The sequence below is a fragment of the Python bivittatus genome, unplaced genomic scaffold (genome assembly GCF_059951505.1).
Source record: "Python bivittatus isolate LINGU-HERP-01145 unplaced genomic scaffold, Pbiv_v1 ctg000470_np1212, whole genome shotgun sequence".
NCBI classification, from domain to species: Eukaryota; Metazoa; Chordata; class Lepidosauria; order Squamata; family Pythonidae; genus Python; species Python bivittatus.
The window spans coordinates 2,941,100-2,966,531 of NW_028277065.1; the positions used below are offsets into that span (position 1 = coordinate 2,941,100).

The window sequence follows — 25,432 nt, forward strand, 5'->3', positions numbered from 1 at the left end:
TCCCCCACCCTGCCTCCGTCAAGGTCCAAATGTCTATTACGTGTTTATTCCTGGAAATCAGAAATCTAATGGTAATGTATGAAAGCATGAAGTATTTGTATGGACTGAATTTAAATACAAGATTCATGATAGAATACTAAGTGCTGTCTGAAAAATGGCTTTATTTGGCCATATGCAGCACTGTGAGATTTTTTGAAATCACTCACTTTCCCCTCCCCCTTCCTCTTTGCAGAGATGAACAACTGGACCGTATCTGAATTCATTCTGCTGGGTCTAACCAAGGACCACAGGCTACAACAGGTTCTCTTCACACTTTTCCTGCTGTTCTATGTAGCCTGTTTATTAGGAAATGGGGCCATTCTGGCAGTCATCCTGGCTGAGCCTCGTCTCCACACCCCCATGTATTTTTTTCTGGGAAACCTTTCTTGTTTGGATATATGCTATTCTACAGTGACTGTGCCAACAATGCTAAGTGGCCTCCTTATAGAGCATCAGTCTATCTCCTTTATCGGCTGCCTCACTCAGCTGCACTTCTTCCACTTCCTGGGCTGTAGTGAAGCTGTGCTGCTGGGGGTCATGGCATGTGACCGCTATGTGGCTATATGTAATCCATTGCGTTATCCTCTCATCATGAGTAAACGGACTTGTGTTATCTTAGCTGGAGCCACTTGGGGCACTGGCTTTTTTTATGCCTTGATGCATACAGTGGTAACCTCTCAGCTATGTTTTTGTGGCCCTAATCTTGTCCCACACTTTTTCTGTGACATCAAACCCCTCCTCAAGTTAGCCTGCAGTAGCACAGGATTTAGTTACATCCTGCTGAAACTTGTCACTGGTTCAATTGCTTTCTGTTCATTCTTTTTCACTCTTCTCTCCTATTTTTACATCATCTCCTTCCTCTTCCTTAAAGTCCAGTCATGGCAGAACCATTGGAAAGCCTTCTCCACCTGTGCATCCCATCTGACTGTTGTGGCAATCTTCTATGTTCCAGTACTATCCAACTATATGCTTGCTTCTGCCAGTGGCTCTTTTGAGAATGACCTAATCATTTCTCTGTTATACAGTGTAGTTACACCAGTTTTAAATCCTCTGATCTATTCTTTGAGGAATCAAGAAGTCAAATCTGCTATAAGGAAGATTCTAACTCAAAATGCCCCATTTGGAATGACCTGAATACGTCTATTTTTGGGAAAGATATGGAATGCTGCTGAACACATTCAAACTACTTTCAGGGCTTGGATCTACATTACATAAAGAGAATTCTTTCTATATCCTCTCCTTTTAAGGTCATCTTATGATGACCACAAGTCTCTTTAGCTGCTAATGTGTTTTTCAATACCCTCCCTAATTCCTTTCTTCATATATCTTTCAGTAGGGTTTCCATTTTTATCATTTAATTTATTTAAATTAACATCGAAGATTTTTATTTTTAACTGGGTTTATCCTTTTTATTGCATAACACTGAAAGACATTAAGAGCTAGTAGGATCAAAATCCAAATATATGGATGGACGGATGGATGGATGGATGGATGGATGGATAAATGAATCTTGAATTCTATACTGTAACTATTTTTACTTCATCCTTTACTTAAAGATTGACACAACAGAATACTGATGATTCTAGCACGCTGTAGATCTATGGTTTTAATAAACATAATCAAGGCTATGCAGCAGGAGATTTTTTCAAAAGCAAAAGAGAAAATGAAGACTTTCAGTATGATTTAAAAAGTGTGTGTTAATTATATTCTCATACCCTATGGTGAATAAAGCATTATTGTGAAGTCCAGAAAAAGGCTATATTCATTTTCTCAGTCCTTTTTACTGTGATCCTTTTAGGTGGAACTTCAAGAATCAGATGATAAGTTTCTATTCATATATACCAATATGTACAACCACTGCTCTTTTGGGGGATGGGAGGAAGGGGGGCCCAACACAATCTAGTTTTCCAAACTGCTTCATGAAACATAACAAATTGCTTCATGGGACATGTTTAAGGTTGTCTTCATTTTACTTGAGAAGGCAGGGAACAGGTTTGATTGACATTTTAAAATACCTTTTTTTAGAGCATTTTAATTCATTTGTCTGGTTTAATATACTCTTTTAAGACTTCTTCACAGTCCCCACTTTGGTGTGATCACTGTGGACCAGGGCATATTTTTAAAAGCTGACAATGACTCAAAATAGAACTGTGCCATCCCACTTTTTTTTTTTTGGTTCATTTTTTTTAAAAAAATTGCATTCCTCCTCCAAGCACACTAACCCCACTGCACACCTCTTCCGCGTAATCTTCATTGTGTTTGACTCTACAACATATTCAGTCCTCTCTATAGACAGCATTATGAAGCAGAAGTTGGAGGGTGAGGTGAAGGCATCATAGGCAGCCTCCTTAGCATAATGTCTAGCAATGCAATATACAAGAAGTTGCATTGCCTCTTGGCCTGAGGTGATTTCCCCCCACCCCCAAAGTGAACTATACAGTAATATGCCAATGCTGATATGCAAGCTATATTATGTAGTGGAGACTGGCATGCACTGAGATGATGTGGGGTGCAATTCTCAATTAGTAGAATATATAGATTATTTCATACATCCCTAGTTCTTAACACTACTTTAAAGGTGATCTTCAAGCATCATGGGCTAATACCTTATAACAGACTCTCCTGTACATATTTTGTTGAAAATACAAGAGAATCACGGCACTATTTTAATGCCTGGGGGGGGGGGAGATAATTTTGTCCATTGTAGTTGAGTAATTGACTACACAAATTATGTGCGTATTTAAACTCAGTAAATATATCCCCACATGACCAATCAAGAATTACTAGTTCGTGGATCATTCCTTTTTTTTTTCCTAATGGCAAGAATTATGTTTTATAAGCCAAACATGTTTTGCAAAGGTGGAAATCATTCAAGATTCATTCTGCAAGGAAGGTTGATTATTTGTATCCCTTCTAATTACACCTGTTTTTGTTTTTGTTTTGTTTTGTTTTTTGGCATTTGGGCCATTTTATCTTCAGTGATCATTTCTTCTTATTTAGTGGAGAAAAGGTCTCATTAAGGTATGAACCATCTAAATATTTAACTTAGACTTGAAATACTATTCAGGGGGTTTGTTTGACAAATACTTTTTCCCTTCAAAATAATATACAAATACTTATTTTCAGAAACAGGTAAACTAATGATAATTCTGCATAAGCAACAGAACAGGTGGAAAAAATAAGAAAATATTATTCATCATGATGACATGTGAAGACCTAACACATATTAATCCAGAGAGTAGTAGCTGTACAGTATAATTCCTGTCTTGTCCAACACAGAGTTTCTAAAGGTTTCAATAGAAGGATAGGCCTTCTCAGCTTTCTTGCTAGATGAAGGCACTGCCAGGAAAGAAATAGGGGGTACATGTCTGGATAATTTTGAAAGGTCCTGCAGAGATTTCACTCACCAGTTTCCATTGTTGCCTTAAAGAATGAAACGATGTATGGCAAGCATTTTATAATTATATATTATGTAAAAACCTATGTTGTAAGAAATTGTAACTCAGCATACCTGTGGTGAGCCTGCTCTCAGCCATAGCAGCTTGCTAGTTGTTCAGATATCCATTCATACAGACAAAAAAAAAAAAAAGTCCAAACTGCTTACACCAGTGTTGTCCAAACTTGGCCACTTTAAGATGAGTGGACTTCAACTCATAGCTTCAACTCATGGTTGGCTGGGGAATTCTGGGAGTTGAAGTCCACTCATCTTAAAGTGGCCAAGTTTGGACAACATTGGCTTATACCTCCTTTGTTGGTAAGGAACTGAGAGGGGCTGTTAGTTTTGATTCTAATAGGAAACCATTCTTGTAGGAGAAGGAGGGGTGGTAGATATTGAGTAGCAAAGAGAAGGGATCTTTAAAAATACTCAGGAGTACTCTGGAAGAAGCTCAGAATGGGGGTAACAGCTGGCAGCTTCAATAAAGTGCCAACAACATCTATGTCATAATCCTGCAGGACAGGTTCAAAATCTCATGCATCTTGTATTTTATGTACAGCCTATCATGTTGTATAAAAACATTCTCAATATTTCCCTGTTTTTCTTTGTTTCTTTTAAGAAGATAGCCTGTTGTTTCAGTGTCTGCTGGTTATGGTTCTCATAGCTTTATTTTTATCATGACAGTAGCATCCTGCATTTCCCTTTCTTGGGTCAGAAATGGAGAATTGGACAGAACAACAAAGAGTCGTTAGTGAGCACTGAACGCATTTCCAGCTTGATAGATAATTCCAGAATATGGAAACCTAGAACACTGTGATCTAGAAAAGGGGACGTAAACTAGGGGTATTAACACAGGAATAATTTGTGTAGATTAAAACTGCTGAATTGAGGGGACCATCTTTCTCCTTCCAAAGTGACCCCAAACATTCCATTACTTCTACAAAGTGATAGGGGCAGATGCATACTATTTAAAACATATTTATAGGATGACTCCATGCTTGTTACCACTGTAGATCTGTCACTGTGGCAGCATCAATAAAATTGTGTACTTATTTATCTAGATACCTGTATCCCATTATTCTATTCCCGTTATGTTCAGCCTTGGGACTGAGTTAAAAGAGATGAGATTTAGTTCTGCATAGATATTTATCTGTAGTTAACATTTCATTTTTTGCCATTTTTCTTTCTCTTTTAGTGATGGAGAACCAAACAGAAGTGAACAAATTTATTTTAATGGGGTTGACTAGTCCCTTCAATTTTCAGAATTTGCTATTTACAGTCTTCCTGCTGTTGTATCTGGCTACCTTAGTGTGGAATGGTGCTATTATTGTTGTACTTTTAGCTGAACCACACCTTCACACTCCCATGTATTTTTTCCTTGGAAATCTTTCCTGCCTTGACATCTTCTTCTCCACAGTCACTGTACCCAAGATGCTGGCTGGATTTTTTTCAGAGGTACACACAATATCTGTCAAGGGCTGCTTGGTCCAGCTGCACTTTTTCCACTTCTTGGGAAGCAGTGAAGTCATTCTCCTTGGAATCATGGCCTACGATCGCTATGTTGCCATATGCAACCCTTTGCGTTACACTCTCCTCATGAGAAAAGAGATCTGTGTCTTAATGGCAGCAGCTGCCTGGTCCACTGGCTTTTTCCATGCCTTGATGCATGCAGTGGTGACTGCTCACCTTCCCTTCTGTGGACCAAATCATGTTGAGCACTTTTTCTGTGACATCAAGCCTTTGTTGAAACTGGCCTGTGGCAGCACATATATCAATCTCATGCTCCTCAGTATTGTGACCAGTTGTATTGTTATGGGCCCTTTTATCTTCATACTCCTCTCCTACCTCTACATTATTACTTTCCTTCTTTTAAAGGTTAAGTCCTGGAGTAGTTGGCAAAAAGCCTTCTCTACCTGTGGATCCCACCTAACTGTGGTGGCTTTACTTTATGTTCCTGTGTTGTTTAATTACATGCTTCCCACTGTGGGTACCTCATCACAACAGGACATGATAGTAACCCTCATATATAGCGCAATTACCCCAGTTTTAAACCCACTTATATATACACTGAGAAATCAGGAAGTTAAAATAGCAGTGAAAAAAATGTGGACAAAAAAAACCAAACTCCCACTTTCTGGTGAATGGAAATCTTGAAAAGATATTGGATCCATAATGGTTAGTGGACCTTCTACCATTTCCCAAACTGGCATTCTCCAAATAAGCTCATGATATGCTTAAGGAAGATGAAGAGATTATATATAATGAAAGGAAATGCTCTATATTTGGTAGCTGGAATTTATAGATGGGAATACAAACATTATGGAGTCTGAGACTAACTGATATTAAAGTTTGGGACTCCAGGTCCTAAATTCAGGAGGAAACACCTCTTCTTCAGAAGTGAAAATCAGTATTATAGTACCACAACATGCTTGACTGGACAAGTTCATTCTTACCAACAAACATTGCTAATGCCTGCTAAGCTTTTGCCAATATAGATCTCTTATTGCTTCTACCTGAATAAATTATAGCACTGATTCATTCAGATTCTTATGCTTTGTTGCTTTTTTACTATTGTACATGGCTTCATTTGAGTTGGATAAATTGTTTATGTTACTTACAACTAACGGCCTTGTTTTAATGACTGATAGAAGTTATGATGGAATAAAAAAAGAAAAATGAAAAAAAAAACAGCTTTGTGACCAATCGTCACATTTATGACCATCACGGTCACATGATCACCATTTGTGTGCTTTGCAACTGACTTGCAGCAAGCAGAGTTAATAGAGAAGGCAGAAGTAAAATCATAAGTTGCAAAAATCATGATGTTTCACTTAACAACTGAAGGGGAAGTGAAGTCGTAAGCCTGTCACAGTCATGTGATGTTTTCCTTAGTGACCATGGTGTTTAATGGTGGAGTTGCTGGTGCCAGTTGTGGTCACTAACTGAAGACTACCTGTATTTTTTAAAATATTAATCAATTATTAATATTAATAATTCCAGTATTTTTGTCTTACCACATTATAGCTTCCCCCCCCCCCTTTATTACATTCATAGACAGTCTCTCTCTGCCTTTGTCACTTTCTGTTCTCTCTGATTTTATATTCTGAGTTCAAGGATGAATAAATTGGATAAGATGACACCTTCTTACTTATTTCCCTTGCATCCATAGAAAAAGGGAGGAAAAGCAAAAAGTGTATAGATTACTCATCCTTTGACATTATCTGAATAGATTTCTTTTACTATCATGCTGACTTAATTTTTCATAATTAATTTCCAAATAATGGCATATTATCTCATTTTTCTACATTACCAAGCCCCTGCCCCCAATTTCATTAATCAATGTCCAAACTAGAGAAACCAAACTGCTTTAATATCTATTCCTTGAAAAAACTAATCTAATAGCAATATATGAAAGCATTAAGTGTTTGTATAGACTACGTTTAAATAGGACATTCATGACCATATGCTAAATGCTTCTGGCTTTATTATATCTAGTACTGTGATGTTTTCTCAAATCACTCACTCCCCCCCCCCTTATTTTCAGAGGTGAAGAACTGGACAGAAGAGCCTGAATTCTTTCCCCTGTATTCATTCTCACAACTGCAAAATTCTCTTCATGTTTTTCCTGCTGCTTTATGTAGTCTGTTTATTAGGAAATGGGGCCATGTAGAGTCCTTCAAAAGGGGGATTTTGATTTAGAATCTTCCTTCTAGTAGATCCTTTTAGCTGAAATTTCTAGAATTAGATGACAAGTGTCTATACGTTAAGGCTCTCTGACTCTGAAGCTTTCACACCCAGTCCCAAGCAAAGGCCTGCTCTAAAGATACCACGGCAGAGGGCTGAGCTCCACAGGTCAGATAGACTGGCCAAGAAGCAGGCTGGCAGGAGAGTAATGTGCCTCAGCTGGGCATCTGGGTAGTGGCTCAGCCTGCCTAATGTATTGGCCTCCTGACCTGACAGAAAATGCTGAGAGTGACTTTTCAAGCCTCAGCTCTGTTGGCTTCACCTTGTTGTGTTGTACTTTGAACTCTGGATTCTACCTCAGGGTGTCTCTTGCCTTTTCCCTTGGATTTGTGGCTTATTTATTGGACTCCTAGTCTCGATCTGTGCCAACCCTTGATCACGTCACCATCTTTAGCTATAGGTAAAAAAGACTCTTTGCTTTTAAAAAGTTCTGCTTGAGTTTGCAGATCTATGGACTGTGGCAGGTATCCAGCTTGCTATCTTGCTCGCTGGAGCTAGCCACACTGGCACAGAAAACTACATGTACTATGTACAAATATGTACAACCACTGCAATTTTGGGGGTGGGGCAGGGCTCGGAGGCAATCTAGGACAATGTTTCTCAGCCTTGGCAACTTTAAGATGTCTGAACTTCAACTCCTAGAATTCCCAAGCCACGGTGGGAAGTCCAGACATCTTAAAGTTGCCAAGGTTGAGAAACACTGATCAAGGAGTTCTCCAAACTCCTTCATGATATTTAACCAAACATGTTAGATGTATAGAACTACTGGCCAAGTAAAATTTCTTTTCAGACGTGATCATTACATTCATATTAAACATTTTTTTCCCCTTAAATGCACTAGGATTATCTACTTCAAGTTCCTTTTCTTGGTGTAGATGGAAGCAGTCATCTCTTCACCTGATCAAGCTGAACAGCCTGTGAAGGAGTTTTAGTGGCGCTGGGTAACTTTGAGGCAGAAATTTTGTTGTTTAGTCGTTAAGTCGTGTCCGACTCTTCGTGACCCCATGAACCAGGCGCCAGGTCTTCCGGTCCTTCACTGCCTCCCTGAGTTTGCTCAGTTTCATGCTCATTGCTTCAGTGATGCCATCTAACCATCTCATCCTCTGCCGTCCTCTTCTCCTTTTGCCTTCAATCTTTCCCAGCATCAGGGTCTTCTCCAAAGAGATCTCTCTTCGCAGAGGCAGAAATAAATTGGTCTATAAAAGGGAATTTTTTATCACCCTTTTCCACATGGAGTAAGAGTCTCTGCAAGAGATACAGCGCTGGCTTTCCTTAGGAATAAACTGTTTTCATAAGGGGAAATATTTGGGGAGAATTCATTAACCCAGATGGAAATAACTTAGTAGCAAAGTAAATGTTCAATATATGAACTATGAAGAAAATAGAGATTGGGCATTGGTCATGATTTCAATTCTGAGAGTAATATATGTTTAAGGTTGTCCTTACTTTACTTGAGAAGGCAGGGGACAATTTTGATCCACATTTTAAAGCAAATTGAATGCTCTGAAGTTCCAAGATCAATATAAGGCTAGGAGTGAAATTATGCCTTGGATCCTTCATTTATCTCAAATTTGCAACACAACCCTATTTATTTTGAAGAATGTGGTATCTGGGAGATATGCATGGAAAAGTAGATGTGGGTTTTCTCATGTGTTTTAAATCAAATAAATTAGCAGAATAGACATGATTACATACAGTTGAAGCTGAAATTAATGACTCAAAATAGAACCGTGCTATCCCACTCTTTTTTGTTAATTTTGTAATCCTCCTCCAAGCAGATTAATCCCACTGCAACCTTGTCCCAGTTAACTTTCATCATGTTTGACTCTCAAACATCTTCAATCCTCTCCACAGACAGCATTATGAAGCACAAGCTGGGGGGTGAGGTGGAGGCATGATAGGTAGTCTCTTTAACACAATGTCCAGAAATGCAATAGTTGTGCTACTTTTGGCCCTGAGGTGATTTTTTCCCCCCAAAGTGAGATATAATATACCAAACTGCTTTGCAAGCTATAGTATGTAGTGGAGACTGGCATGCACTCAGATGATGTGGGGTACAATTCTGAATTAGTAGAATATTAGATTATTTCATACATCTCTAATTCTTAACACTACTTTAAAGGTTAATTTCAGTCCTCATCAGTTTATACATTATAACAGACTCTCCTCTCTCTTTTGTTGAAAATACAAGAGATTCAAGCTCCTATTCCAATTTTTCCACTGACATTATAGTTGAGCAATTTGCTGCACAAATTATGTGCATACTCAAATTCAATAAATGTATCCCCATGTGAACAATCAAGAACTATTGTCTCTTGGATTGCTCCTTTTTTCCCTAAAGGCGGGAAATAATGTTTTATAAGCCAATTACATTTTTGCAAAGATACAAATAATTCAAGATGCATTCTGCAAGAAAAATTGATTACTTGCACCCCTTCTAATTATGCCCAGCTGATGATGATGATGATGATGATTTTGGACTCTTGGTCCATTTTATCTTCAGTGATCATTTCTTTGTACTTTAGTGGGAAAGAGGTCTCATTAAGGTATGAAGAGTCTAAATATTTAGATTTGAAATATGTATTATTGAGGGGATTTCTATTTGAACCCCCCCCCCTGCTCAACTTAGGTAATATACAGGTACATATTTTCTATGGAACGTAATTATTAATCTATGTAAGGAAAAAAGTGTGTGTGGGGGGGACAAAATAAAATTGCTCATGATGAAATGCCAACAGTTAACAAATATAAATCCAGAGATCTGTAGCTGTATGGTGTACTCTTTGCTTTGTCCAACACAAGAAATCCAAAAATTCTGATCGAAGGAGAAACTTCAGGTTTCTTGCTAGATGAAGGCACTGCCAAGAAACAAATATGGAGATTTCTGAAAATTAATAATAATTATCTGCAGAGATTTAACTCACCAGTTTTCATTGTTGATTTAAAAGAAAAGAAACATTGCATGCCAATTGTAATTATATTTTATTTAAAGGTAATCATTCCAATTACAAAATTACTATTTACAGTCCCAGACCAATAAAAGCAATCTATTGTGTAAAGATAATGCCTCAGCATACCTGTGATGACCTGCTCTTGGCCACAGCAATTTGCTGCCTCTTCTCATATCCATGCATACATACTGACAATTTTGCTGGTAAGGAATTCAGGTGGAGTGTTACTTTAGATTCTGATCGGAAATAATTTTTGTAGAAGAAGGAAGGGGGGCTGATATTGAGTGGCTAAAGGGGAACTCTTAAAAACAGAACTCCCAGACTCTGGGAAGAAGAAGCTTGGAAACAGAGGTAACAGCTGGCATCTATGATGATGCACCATCAACATTCTATGGCATAATCCTGCAGGACAGGTTCAAAAACAAGAATGAGTATCTCATGAATCATACTGTATGTACAGCCTAGATTTATCATATTGTATAAAACAGCATTGTTATTTCCATGTTTTTCTTCCTGTCTTTTAAGAAAACAAACTAATCAAACTGCTTCAGTGTCTACAGCCTCTGTTTCTTATTATCATATCTTTATCAGTATAATAGCATCCACTTGTCTGAATCAACAACAGTTTCCTTAGAGATCATCTTCTGGGGAGAGATAATCTGTGGCATGTGATAACAGGTAGGACAGACTTTTCTTCTCTAGGGGCAGAAAATGTGGATGCGACACTGAAGAGACCATCTATGTGAACACCTGGAGGCACATTTAAAATGACAGCTCATGCCAGAATATGGTGGCCTAGAACTTTGTTATTTGAAAAAGAGAAAGTAAACCCTAGGGATCTTAATTCAATAATCATGTAGAAGATTGAAATTCAAAGGAGAGAATTCAGGAGGTCCTTCTTATTCCATTAATCATCATTCTACTATATCTATATGGTAAGCAGAATCAGGTTCACACTTTGTAAATATATATTCGTGATGCAGTAGCTGTATCACTGTGACTGAATGAATAAAATTGTGCCCTTATTTATCCAGATCTCTGTGTCCCAATATTATCTTTCTGTCATGGTCAGAAGTTGGATTCAGTTTGGGTAGATAAATATTTAGTGTTCTTAGTCATGTATAACTTGTTAACATCTTATTTATCTGTCATATTCTTTTTCCGTTTTAGTGATGGAGAACCAAACAGAGGTGAGTGAATTCATCTTAATGGGGCTGACCAAGGCCTTCAAGCTTCAGAATGTACTGTTTACAGTCTTCCTGCTCTTATATTTGGCCACATTAGTGGGGAATGGCGCTATAATTGCTGTTGTTTTAACTGAACCACTCCTTCAAACTCCCATGTACTTTTTCCTTGGAAATCTTTCCTGCCTTGACATCTTCTACTCCACCGTCACTGTTCCCAAAATGCTGGCTGGATTTTTTTCAGAGCTTCACATAATTTCCTTCAAAGGCTGCATGATCCAGCTGCATTTTTTCCACTTCTTGGGGAGCAGTGAAGTCATTCTCCTTGGAGTCATGGCCTATGATCGCTATGTTGCAATATGTAAACCTTTGCATTACACTGTCATCATGAGAAGAGAGGTTTATCTCCTGATGGCAGCAGCTGCCTGGTCCACTGGCTTTTTCCATGCCTTGATGCATGCAGTGGTGACTGCTCACCTTCCCTTCTGTGGACCAAATCACGTTGAGCACTTTTTCTGTGACATCAAGCCTTTGTTGAAACTGGCCTGTGGCAGCACATATCTGAACCTCATGCTTCTCAGTACTGTGACCAGTTGTGTTGCTATGGGCCCTTTTATCATCACGGTAATTTCCTATCTCTACATTATTACTTTCCTTCTCTTCAAAGTACAGTCCCAACATGGTCGGCAAAAAGCTTTCTCCACTTGTGGATCCCACCTGACCGTGGTGGCTTTACTCTATGTTCCTGTGTTGGTTAATTACATGCTTCCCACTGTGAGTACCTCATCACAACGGGAGATTATATTAACTCTCATATACAGTGCAGTTACCCCAGTTTTAAACCCACTTATCTATACTTTAAGAAATCAGGAAGTTAAGATGGCAATGAAAAGGATTGTTAACAAAAAGTTTTTCACTTTCTAGTGAAAAGAAATCCTGGAAAGACATTCCGTACATGATAGTTCAGTATCACAACTGGAATTTCTAATTTTCCAAAACTGGCATTAGTCAAATTTGCTGACTTTATTTATTTGTTTGTTTGTTTATTTATTTATTTATACTATTAAATTGTTATCCCACCTGTTCTCTTACATTTTATACCAGCTAAAATAATATATTGAGGTAATTTGCTCTTTGGGAGAGTGAGTGACTCTAAGCCATATGGTGTGGTTTTCTCTTTCAGAGTGGAGTTGATCATGTGTCTTCCCAATCATAGTTCAATAAATTGACCCTTACACAAATCTGGGTCTCCCATAACCCCTATCTTTTCATTCATCCCATTGGACAAGAATTGACTGAAACCTGTTTAAGTTACATATGGTGGGGAAGATTGATTTGCAAGCACCACATTAATCTACAATATTAACCTATTGCATAATGATAATTAAAAAATGTGGTAGAACCATAAATGCTCCTTGCTAATCCCAATATGTCCCTGTAAATAAAATAAAATAAAATAAAATAAAATAAAATAAAATAAAATAAAATAAAATAAAATAAAATAAAATAAAATAAAATAAAAATTATAAATTATACTCCCTTGAAAAAAATTCAGCCCCTTTGAAAATTCTGCTGATGAGGTATTTGAATGTCATCTACAACTTTGGTTTAGTAAAAGTATGTGTCAATGCCTGTTAGCAAACTGGTTCCCTAGAAATACATTTGCCCTGTTATCTTGACATTTTTCCGAGCTGAAGGGGGCACATGGACTTTAGGCTATAGTGTGGAACATTATCACCTTGCTGATTGTGTCTCTTTTCTTTTGCACAAAAATGGTCATGAAAACTCATTTCAGAAATTATTGTACAAGGGGAAAAATCTGAGATTTTCATTACTTTGTGCTCTCTCATTTTAAAGTATAAAGTTTCATTCATATTTTCTATGTTTTCTTAATAGATTTATTCCAAATACAAATAGAAACAGGAATTTTTCTGACTTTGCATTAGACTTTTGTATGTGTAAACACACCTCTCTCCTTCATGGTTGGAAATGTATTTTCAGTTCACCTGTTTTAGATACATGTGGGTAACTGCAGGACACTGGATGCAAGATATTGTCCATAGGTTTCCTTTCCTCGGAATAAGGGTTATTAGGGAAGAAAACCAAAAGGGCAAAATTTTGCCTTGTTCCCTTCCCTTCACATGCCAGTGAAAGTTACCAGTTATAGGGGAAGAGGAATCAAGTCTTTGTTTGCTCCAAACCACAGAGTGAGCTCATCAGTTAAACTGGGCAATTCAATTTTACTTTGCCATCCTAAGCTGGTCCAGTAATATTGAACTAAATTTGGAGCCTGCAAGGGAATGCATTGGGAGAAACAGTCTCACATTAAACTCTAGGAGGACCAAGGTGCTGTCTCCCCCCGCCCCCCCACCTTGCATTGGGCTACCCATAACCAGCAGTTCAGATGGTTATCTATAGGATCATTTGAAACATTATTTGCAGTTTATCCTTGGGGCTACTATTTAATGTTCTGCCATAACTGTTGTTAGTATTTCCCATAGATAGTGAACTGGTAATGAATTATCTGTAAAGCAAGCACTGCATATACACAGCTAACATATAATTTACTTATTTATTTACTTATTTATTTGTCAAATATAGATGGCTGCCCATCTCACATGAAGTGACTCTGGATGACATACAATAAAGCCAGCAATTGAAACATTCTTTAAAACCAATTAAAACAATAAAGATAGATAAAACAAAGACCACAAGAGGGAAGGTATTACATATAATGCAGTCAGTGCAAGGGCTCCCTGTGACCAGGGGATCCCCAGGCTTGATAAAAAAAAAAAAACACCCTTCTTTAATTTTTATTTTATTTTATTATTTATTAATGTATTTATTCATTTGAACGCTTTCCATAAGACCATAAGGGTTGGAGCTAATCTCACCTTGGGAAGGATGATGTTCCTGAGCCTGGGTGCCACAGCCGAAAAGAGAGAAATATACTTTCAGACTTGCAAGGTTCTGTTAATGTAACCTTACAATAAAGTATAATTAGTTCATCTGGGTGTACTTTCTGTCTGGACTACTTCACAAGGTTGACAGCCTTAAATTTCAGTGTATTACAATATAGTCCGAGAGAGAGAGAGACTGACTGACTGACTGACTGACTGACTGACTGACTGACTGACTGACTGACTGACTGACTGACTGACTGACCGACCGACCGACTGATCCACCCACCCACTTTGGAGCATACCTGAGGCAGAAAAGGTTAAGAAAAATGCTACATTATCTCTGTGGTGATCTCCCTATTCCTGTCTGAGATAGTCTCATGCATAAGTGCATGGTCTTTAAGTGCTTAATAGGAGTTTACTGCAGGAGCACTCCCTGTAGGGCCTGCACACAGAGTACATGTGCAAAATGTACTATAATAAAAATCCAAGATGGCAACTGGGAGGGAGCACTGACCAATGTGCTAGGTTGGGCAAGGAGTTTGCTTGTCTGTTAGCTTACCAGAGTGCCCTGGAAGCTGTTTGAGGTTGGTCTTTGGGACTGCGCTGGTACCCTGTGCCTGGCAAGGCTTAGTGGGTGCTAATGTGGCTGAGCAGAGCTTCATGGTTTTGTTGGGTGGCACAGCATGGCAAGCAACGAGCAGGAACTGTTTTGCGCAGCATGGTGTGGCATGGCAGACAGTGTGCAGCAAGGACCCATGGATCCAGAGACCCAAGGAAAGGAAGAACTTTAGCACCAGACTTTCTCCCATATGTGCAGAGGTTGGTGAAACCCGACGGGGGCCAGTGGGGCTAGGCAGAGCTCTATGGTTGTGCCAGGCAGCACAGTGAACAAGGAACAAGAGTAAGGTCCTGGGCTGCAGCGGCCTGGAATACGACTGAGTTTGATGCCAGGCCAGTCTGTGGGCCCCAAAATCGGCCAGGTTGACAGTCCAGGTCCAAGGTCAGGGCATTGAATGGACAACTGAATTGGAAGCTAGCACCTGAACAGCAGTTGTGGCCTGAGGAGGCCCAAAGGACTCAGGGACCATATAGCCCATGCAGCTATGATTCGAGCCCATGCAGGGTGCTGGGGACCCACCAGGGTTAATAGCTGGGACTCCCTCCCTAGTGTGAGAGACAGGGAGGGGAGTCTGAGAATGTTTGGTTGAGTGTCTGGGTGTGTGTGTGTGTGAATGAGGATACTCGTCCTTGAATGAGAGTTAGGGTGAGTGGGGAAAAGGAGTGGGTGCCCCTACCAGCCAGTGAGAGAGGCCAGTAAAAGGGATGCAGTGGGTGAGGGCTAGGACTCCCACGGCACTGAGAGGAGGAGCTGAAATGACAGGAAACCCACCACCACCCCCTGATGTGTTGAATGTGTGACCTGACATGCATCACCAAGACCTGGCTGAGCCCTGAAGGGGGGGTGCCCCTTTTGGAAATGTGCCCAGCCAGGTTCATGGTCTGGCACAAGATGAGACCCCAGGACAGGGGAGGAGGGGTAGCTCTGTTATCTGGAAACAGTTTGATCTTGTTGGACCTGAGGAAGTGGACAGAATCTTCCGGGCGGTCAGTGCCACCACTGGTCGGCTAGATATTTGTCCTTCCTGGCTGATTAAGGCTACTCAGGAGGTGAAATGTGGGTGGGTCCAGGCAATGGGGAATTCATTCTTGAGGGAGTGTTCCCATCAGCCTTTAAAGAGGTCCTGATGCATCCCCTCCTCAAGAAACCATCACTGCATCCCACCATATTGGACAGCTTTTGTCCAGTCTCTCACCTCCCCTTTTTAGAGAAGGTGGTTGAGAAGGTGGTGGCATTGCAGCTCCAGAGGATCCTGGAGGAAACAGATTATCTGGACCCTTTTCAGTCAGGTTTCAAGCCTGGATTCAGGACAGAAATGGCATTGGTTGCACTCATGGATGATCTCTGGGGGAAGTGGTATGGGGGTAGTGCATCCATCCATGTTCTTCTTGACCTACCAGCAGCTTTTGATATCATTGACCATAATATCCTTTTGGGTCAACTTGGAGAAGTGGGAGTGGGTGGCACAGTTTTGTGCTGATTCTCTTCCTTCCTCCAAGGTTGATCCCAGCTGATATTGATTGGGAGCAAGAGGTCCAGCCAGCAACACTTCCATTATGGGGGGGCCACAGGGTTTGGTACTTACTCTGCTCCTTTTCAACATTTACATGAAACCACTGGGTGAGATTATCCACCACCAAGGGATGAGGTATCATCAGTATGCAGATGATACCCAGCTATACATCTCCATCCCGGGTGACCTGAGTGATGCTGTGACCACCCTGTCCAGTGCCTGCAGGCTGTGGGGGTCTGGATGGGATGCAACAGGCTTCAGCTGAACCCTGGTAAGTTGGAGTGGCTGTGGATTGGAGGTCCCTATGTGTACGGGAATTTACCTTCTTTGGTTTTGGATGGGGTTACACCGCCCCAGACAGACCTGGTGCGTAATCTGGGGTCCCTCCTGGACTCACAACTCCTGCTCAAGGAGCAAGTGGTAGTCGTGGCCAGGAGGGCTTTTGCCCACCTTTGTTTGGTGCACCAGTTATGCTTCTTCCTGGATCAGGAGGCCCTCCAGTCAGTCACTCATGCCCTGGTCATCTCTTGGTTAGACTATTGCAATGCAATCTACATGGGCTACCCTTGAAGAGTGTCCAGAAGCTGCAGCTGGTTCAAAATGTGGCTGTGTGAACAATCTTGGATGCCCCTAGGATGGCACATATACCACCTTTGCTGCAGGAGCTGCATTGAGTGCCAGTTTGCTTCTGGGTCCCATTCAAGGTGATAGTTATCACCTTCAAAGCTCTACATAGCATGGGTCCAGATTACCTGAGGCACTGTCTTACCCCCATTACATCCATCCCCCAGTCAGGCAGACAGGGCATGTTGTGGACCCTGTCAGTAAGAGAAGGAGAGCCTTCTCTGCCATTGCCCTCACCCTTTGGAATATTCTTCCCCCAGAGGTGCGGCGGGCCCCTAACCTCCCAGTTTTCTGCAAAGGACTTACAACCTGGCTCTGCCAGCTTGCATGGGACAATAAGAGTTTTAATCAATTCTGGGCGTGGCTGGCACCCTGATGTCACTCCTGATTTATTCACCAATTTCTTCATTCCTGGAATTTATTTATTATTTTTAAGATTGTTTTTATATTGCAGTTTAATTGATTTTATCTCCTTTGTAAACCACCCAGAGTCGCTTTTCATTGAGATGGACAATGACAAACTTGATATATAAATAAATGTAAATGTAAATATATAATGTGACATCAGGATATTTGCAGAATGCACTACAGGGATTCTGCCCAGTGTGTGTTTCAAGTCTTTCACCCTACGAACTCCTGGCGTTGGCTGGTTTACAAGGTCAACCTGCTAAGGGCTTCTGCCTACCTTCTGCTAGGGTTTGTATACAAATTAGGGCTCTGCCCACTAGCAGACAGCTCCATGGGGACTGAGAGCAATACAAAAAGACAGGCCTGTTCTAGTTCTCCTTTGCCTGGAAAGCTGCCTGTTGCAATCAAAACATGTCTGATTGTTTTTTGAACATGATCTTCTGACATTGTAGATTATTTCATTCATCCCTCATCTTTAATGCTACTTAAAATGTTAATTTCAATCCACACCTGGTTATACATTATAACAGATTCTCCTGTCTATTGTTAAACATACAAAAGATTAGTGGCTCTATCCTAATGCCTTGGGAAACAATAATTTTATTCATTAATATTAACTGGCTACACAACTTATGTCCATACTCAAATTCAATACCTTTATCCCCATGTGGGCAATCCGGAACGACTGATTCTTCAATTGTTCCCTTTTTCCCTAATGGCAGGAAATGATGTTTTATAAGCCAAGCATACTTTGCAAAGGTACAAATCATTCAAGATGCATTCTGCAAGACAGGTTGATTACTTGCATCCCTTCTAATTATACCCTGTTTATTTTTCACTTTTGAGCCATTTTATCTTTAGTTATCATTTCCTCATACTTTAGTGGGAAGGAAGTCTCATCCAGGTATGAACTGCCTAAATATTTAACAGATATAGACATTAGACTTGACAGATATAGACATTCAGGGGATTTCAGTTTTACACATTTGGTTCAAACCTCCCCCCCACCCCCAACTTCATGGCAATATGTAAATACTTTTTTTTTTTTAAGGGCAAGTAAACATTTGATAAATATGAGTTAAAATAGGATAGGGAAAAATAGAATATTTACCATGATGATACAACAAAACCCAGGACACATTAATCCTGAGAGTAGTATTTATATTGTGTACTTACTGCTTGATCCAAGTAAGGATTTATAAAGATTCTAATTGAAGAATAACCCTTCTCAGGTTTTCTGCTAGATGAAGGCACTTTCAGAAGCAAAGATTGAGTCATTGATTGTCTATGACCAATATTTAAAAGAGGATAATATGAAAACACGTAAAATAAAACAGTATAATGACAAATATTTAAAAGGAGATGAAATAAAAGAAACACAATATAAAACAGAATAATAAAATAGCAATAAAATAAATCTTTTACAATTACCAATGTAAAGGAGGCACACGATTTCTGACTATTCTTAAAATTTAGCAATGTTGGTAACAGCTGAAATTGGTTTCTGTAGGAGAAAAATGTTAATGTTCTGCTCAGAGGAATAATTCATATTTCTTTCAATTGGTATTATGAGTTCTGTCCTCCATGCCTTGTATAGAGGTCACTCTAGCAGTAGATGTGAACAGATTCAACTTCTATATCATAACATATGCAAGTGTGATTTTCAGCAGGGATCCTGACATAGCCACCAGTTGTTACTCTTATATGCAATATGCCGATTTAGGCCAAGGTGAAGAGACTTCTAAAGTGTAGAAAATTTTGTATAAATATCTGGGAATGAAGCAGGGAAGGGTGATTATTGAGATGTAATGGAGTTGGAAAACTCTCTTTCCATCACTTTGGAGATCTAAATCCAGATACTGTGCTAATGTGTAACTATGGTTTTACCTGGAGTGAGATCAGGTAATGGTAGAAAAGGAAGCCTCAGTAACCTACATCAACACTGATTTGACTTCTTTTTTTCCCTCTTTTTTCTTCTAATTGAATATGATTAACAAACATTATCAAGTAATTAATAAATCTAAGATGAATAGAGAAAAAAAAGGATATAGAAAATAGAAAAAAACCTGAGAAGTAAGTAAAGAGACAAGTATTATAAATGTACAAATTTACTATATTTCTAAAATATTACCACAGTATAGTCCATTGCTATTGAGATAAGGTATAAAATCCATTCAAATTTGATAGAATTGTGGTTCCTGCCTCTGATGCTTCAGTATTTTAACTTTGTCTCTTTTTTTTTTTTTCAAATGTAGCAATTGAAGAGGCCTGGTCAATCCATATTTCCATCATTATGTTCTAGGGTTTTCCAAAGTTGGGCCATTATTATTTTAGCTGCTAAAATTAAATAGATAATAAGTTCCTTATTTTAAAACTTGAGAGTTGCTCCTGTAAATAAACTCTAGAGAACATTAAATTCTTTGTTTTGTAATGGTAATTATCATACCAAAAATTTTACACAAAAAGGGTGCAGATTTATTGCATAATTACCACAAATAAAATACTTTTTTTTTTTTTTTTACAATCTCCCCAACATGTAGAAGAATAATTTTGATATATGTGTGCTAATCTAACTGGAGTCAAGTGCCAGCAATGTATAATCTTCCACTGCCATTCATGTGTTGAAGCTGAAGTGAATCCATTTGATTTCCTTAAATCCTGTCCATTTGCCTCCTATCTGGATTTACCCAGATTAGTATCCCAAGCTTCCTTTCAGCCATGGGGTGGATCAATAATAACCTACATTTTTTGAGACTGTTTCATTTGGTTCTTCTAGGTAGTAAAATATTACATTCTTAATGGTGGTACAAGTCCAAATTGCTGAAGTTCTACCATTCCTATTGCCCAAAAGAGATTTGAGCTGATACCAGAAGAATCACGGTAACTTATTGCCTATTTGCTGTTCTATTTGATCTTTATTGAGAGGTTTGTTATTGCTACACAAATCCATATTTGGGTTTAATATAGTTTCAGTTTAGATCCATTGTTAAGGAGTCTTCCACAATGAATGGAATCATACGCCCTAACTATGATGCTTCATAATCTATTATCAAATTGGGCATTTATTTATTTGTCACATTTATATAGCCGCCCATCTCACACAAAGTGACTCTGGGTGGCTTATGCCCCACCCTCCCTATTTTTGAGGTCTACATAGAGAAGAATAGGAACAGGGAGATGGGTAAGACATGGAAAGTGAAATTCTGCTTTCGCAAAAACTTCAACCATATTCTTTAAATATAAATGAAACAATAATGGGAGTAGAGTTCTACCTTGTTTTACACATTTCTTTCTTGGTCATCTTAAATCTTCACCAGCTGGTCATCTTATCATTATTTTTTTCTTTTCTTTTTTTCTTTTATGTGTATCTTACTAATATCTCATTTATTTTGTCATTTTCTCTTTCCTTTTTAGTAATGGAGAACCAAACAGTGGTGAGTGAATTTATATTAATGGGATTGACCAACCTCTTCAAACTTCAGAATCTTCTATTTACAATCTTCCTGCTGTTGTATCTGGCCATATTAGTGGGGAATGGTACAATTATTATTTTAGTTGTAACAGAACCACGCCTTCACACTCCCATGTATTTTTTCCTTGGAAATCTTTCCTGCCTTGACTTCTTCTTCTCCACAGTCACTGTACCCAAGATACTGGCTGGATTTCTTGCAGAGGTACACACAATATCTGTTAAGGGCTGCTTTGTCCAGCTGCACTTTTTCCACTTCTTTGGAAGCAGTGAAGGCATTCTCCTTGGAGTCATGGCATATGATCGCTATGTTGCCATATGCAATCCTCTGCGTTACACTCTCCTCATGAGAAAAGAGATCTGTGTCTTAATGGCAGCAGCTGCCTGGTCCACTGGCTTTTTCCATGCCTTGATGCATGCAGTGGTGACTGCTCACCTTCCCTTCTGTGGACCAAAACACATTGAACACTTTTTGTGTGATGTTAAGCCTTTGTTGAAACTGGCCTGTGGCAGCACATATATCAATCTCATGCTTCTCAATATTGTGACCAGTTGTATTGTTATGGGCCCTTTTATCTTTATACTCCTCTCGTACCTCTACATTATTAGTTTCCTTCTCTTCAAAGTAAGATCCCAGAATGGTTGGCAAAAAGCCTTCTCCACTTGTGGGTCCCACCTAATTTCGGTGGCTTTACTCTATGTTCCTGCACTGTTTAATTACATGCTTCCCACTGTGAGTACCTCATCACAACAGGACATGATGGTAACTCTCATATATAGTACAATTATCCCAGTTTTAAACCCACTTATTTATACACTGAGAAATCAGGATGTTAAAATAGCAATGAAAAAGATTGTGGACAAAAAAAGAGTAACTTTCTGGTGAATGGAAATGCTGGGAAGATATGGCATCCATTGTGGTTTTCTATCACAAGTAGAACTCTTCTCCAAACTGGCCTTCTCCATCTACATGAATGAAATTTTCAATTTTGCTTTAAAGAAAATTAAGTGTCAATGTTTGTTGTAAAAGTGTTCCCTAGAAATACAGTTCCCATGTCACCTTTACATTTGCTCCAACTTCAGGAAAACGATGTTAGCTTCTGGATCTTAAACATCTGGACTGGGGGCTAGCTCTGTAGAACACACTGAGTGTGTGGTTCTCTCTTTTTTTCTTTTGCACAAAAATGGTCATGAAAACTGATTTCAGAAATCATTGCATGGGGAGAAATCTGAGATTGTCATTCTGAGAAGAGATTGTCATTCCTTCATATTCTCTCATTTTAAAATATAAAGTCACACCAGTATTTTTGAATAATTTCCTATTTCATCTTTTCCAAGTCTAATTTGGGAACAGCGTTTTTCAATATTTGCTTTCAACTTTTACATGTATACAGCTGCCACTGTCCTGCATTACTATTACTGCAAATGGGTTTTAACCTATTTTAGATATATGTGGATAACTGCATACACGGAATACAAAATATTATCTTAAACTGAATTGGCGTGGAAACACTAAAGGTACAACCCAGTTAAAGTTTCATGCCCTTTATAATTCAATAGAAGAGATTTAAATACTATTTTGTGGTTACTTATGTTGGTTAGTTAGGTATAGACCAGAATGTAGGCCCTTTGGGTAGTAGACCCAGAACTATGGAATCCAGTGTTCCTGAAAGTATGTATGGCCCTTAACCTTTCTATTTTTCATAAAGCAGTTAAGATAATTTATTTCAACAAACCTTTCACAGAAGACGAAGTTTCTGGTCAGCCATTTTCCATTTTTATCTAATACTGGATTGATTGTTATTGCTCCTTCTTTGTATACTGTCTAGAATCTGTATAATACAGGTGATCGGTAAGCATCAAAGTTCTGTAAAGGTATTTGACCTCTTTCCTGCACCTCAGACTCTATATATTGCAGTGGTCAAATTCTGGTGCACACCAGCACTAGCTGATTCCCTCCACTTTATTCCCTGGAATGGATTCTCTTCCTTGCATCCAAGGGGCTTTTTTTCCCACCTGCAGCAGCATGGAAAGCAGGGACACTGGTGATGACATGGAAACAAGTAGGGATAGATTGAACTGTCAACATTGACTGCACTTCTCTCAGTCTTGCAATAGAAAGAAAGATCTATTGCTCTATCTGACTTTGAGATATTTAAGTGTGGAAACCTTCTACAGATTTGGCTGCTCAGTATGGAAAGATCAGGAAAATGGAGGACAATACAGAGATGATAGGTACAAGCAATGCACATACTGCCTTACACACATCATTTTTCCACTCCTCACAAATGGACGTTAGACACATACATACAATATTGGTTCTAAGGTTGCACCTTCATGCCTTTTTCCCCCCCCAGATAGTTCTGTCTTGATATAATAAGAAGCAAGATCCCATTGGTTAATTTTCTCTTTATTTAATCTTTGTGTATTTGGTATTAGCTGGAATTTCTTAAAATGCACCTATCAGTACAATGAGTTAGTCCATCATGAGAAGGTGTGGAACATTTTTGGTGCACATTTGAAAGTAAACTGAGCAATATGCATCTCTCAGATTAATACAAAGACTGAAATTCATTCATTCATTCATTCATTCATTCATTCATTCATTCATTCATTCATTCATTCATTGGATTTCTCTCCCGCCCATCTCCCCCACAATAGGGGACTCTGGGTGACTTTAAAACATTAAACATTAAAACTATAAATATATCTAAAACACACAATACATCCAAAATTAAAACAATACTAAAAAAGGAAGATCCAAGAAGATGGAAAATCAGGCTGTGGACAGCTGGCCACTATGGGGCTAGCCATCCCCCTCCTTGAAGTGTTCCCTCCCCACTCCAGGCCAAGTGGCAGAACCAGGTCTTCAAGGACCTTTGGAAGACCAGGAGTGAGGGGGCCAATTGCACCTCCGGGAGCAGAATATTCGAAAGAGAATGCAGATATTATGGGCATCCTGTACTTCTGTAAATCTTCCAATACAAACAAGAACTCATTTTTAAAAGAAAATGTATACCCAGGAGATATTCAAAGGATAAATGTGGATTTTCTTGGATGATGATGGTGGTGATGATGATGATGGTTGGTTGCCCAGTCTGCCAAGGACAGGAAGGCCTGGCATGATATGGTTCATGGGGTCACAAAGAGTCAGACAAACAACAACAGCCCAGTCTGCCAGATGTTTAGACTGGCTTTGGCATTTTTATCCACCTATGAGTCCTTCCCAAGGATTTAATCATTTAATTGATCAATGTAAATTAGCAGAATGAGCATGACTAAACATGGCAAGATCTAGGAACAGAACTGTGTTACCCACTATCTGTCCAATTTTCAAGTCCTTCTCAAAGCACTTGAACATTATCTCACATTTCTCCCCCACTTTTTCTTCATGCTGCCAAATTCTCAAACTTATTTCCAGCTTCTTCAGGATGCTCTGTAAAACACAAGTCAGGCCATGGTGGACACTCTGCCAACAACAAAACACTCCATAACACCACAGTGTGCTGCTAAATGTATTTGAAGGAGGGGACTGTTTCTTTAAGACAAGCCACATTGGGTGTTTTCATTCTGCTTTACTGAGTTGTGTAATGGCTATGAGTATGTCCTGGTGCTGAAGAAGGACATCACTTTCAATTAGGAAAGTTTAGGTACAAAATAACTCATCCCATATCCCTTATACCACTAAAGATTTTAATTCAGTACAGAACAGATTTATGGCGGTATTCCAATGCCTTAGTGGAGAAAAATGTCTTGGCCATTAAAATATAGATAAATAGTCTTAATTGGTGGAAGAAATTGTTTATATTCTGAAATACAGTTGGTTTATCCCCAGAGGAGTATGCTGCTTCATGGATTTGCCCTCCCTCTCCAAAGAGAGCTAATAATGTCTTGCAAACCGATTGCACTGAGTATATATTTTATTATGAGGGCTTATTTCTTGCACTCACCTAAATGAATGTAGTTCATCTACCTCTTACGTTATATCTCTCTTACATTTTCATTATTGGTTGGGCAAGAGGTTTCATCAAGGTACGGATTGTCAGAATATTTCACAGAAATAGATATTAGCTATGAGTATTTAATTCAGGGATTTCTATTTGGTCCATTCTTTATTTTGATCATGGAAATATACAGATATCTCTTTCAGTTAGCTTCCCAAGTGGTAACTCTGGGTAAACAGCATTTATTCAGGGATTGATTACATTGTTAGCACAAGAAGCGTTAATATTATACAAAAAAATGTCTGCATGTTGGACTATGAAACTTCACATGTTGGAAGTTACTTCTACAGTTTCAAGGTCATAGCACATTCTTTGATCCTTTGTGAAATCTTCTGAATGAAATTAAGTTGCAATCTGATTTGGATGCAATTTCCAGGTGTTAACTTGACTAAAGGTATCATTTTTTCTGCTCTTCTTTGTATAATTAAATTAAAATTAGATAATTAGATTTGTATAATTAGATTAAAATTAGAAAGTTCCTAATCAGGGACTGTCTGGGATAAATTGATATTTTGAGCTAATGGAAATTTGGGGAACA

General features: G+C 38.9%; 4 protein-coding genes across 4 annotated transcripts; all 4 read left to right on the top strand.

Moving 5' to 3' along the window:
- Positions 1-234: 234 nt before the first annotated feature.
- On the top strand, positions 235-1,173 carry LOC103064626 (olfactory receptor 12D1-like). Its single transcript, XM_088143097.1, has one exon. It carries the CDS (start codon positions 235-237, stop codon positions 1,171-1,173), a length of 939 nt encoding a protein of 312 aa, XP_087999223.1.
- Positions 1,174-4,672: 3,499 nt separating this feature from the next.
- LOC103064379 (olfactory receptor 12D3-like) lies at positions 4,673-5,629 on the top strand. Its single transcript, XM_007434984.1, has one exon. It carries the CDS (start codon positions 4,673-4,675, stop codon positions 5,627-5,629), a length of 957 nt encoding a protein of 318 aa, XP_007435046.1.
- Positions 5,630-11,342: 5,713 nt separating this feature from the next.
- On the top strand, positions 11,343-12,278 carry LOC103064143 (olfactory receptor 12D1-like). Its single transcript, XM_007434983.2, has one exon. It carries the CDS (start codon positions 11,343-11,345, stop codon positions 12,276-12,278), a length of 936 nt encoding a protein of 311 aa, XP_007435045.2.
- An 8,559-nt stretch (positions 12,279-20,837) lies between these two features.
- Positions 20,838-21,776, top strand: LOC103063898 (olfactory receptor 12D3-like). Its single transcript, XM_007434982.2, has one exon. It carries the CDS (start codon positions 20,838-20,840, stop codon positions 21,774-21,776), a length of 939 nt encoding a protein of 312 aa, XP_007435044.2.
- The last annotated feature ends 3,656 nt before the right edge of the window (positions 21,777-25,432 follow it).

Coding starts and splice junctions, on each gene's coding strand:
- LOC103064379 (XM_007434984.1), top strand. CDS start 4,673: ATGGAGAACCAAACAGAAGTGAACAAATTTATTTTAATGGGGTTGACT.
- LOC103064143 (XM_007434983.2), top strand. CDS start 11,343: ATGGAGAACCAAACAGAGGTGAGTGAATTCATCTTAATGGGGCTGACC.
- LOC103063898 (XM_007434982.2), top strand. CDS start 20,838: ATGGAGAACCAAACAGTGGTGAGTGAATTTATATTAATGGGATTGACC.
- LOC103064626 (XM_088143097.1), top strand. CDS start 235: ATGAACAACTGGACCGTATCTGAATTCATTCTGCTGGGTCTAACCAAG.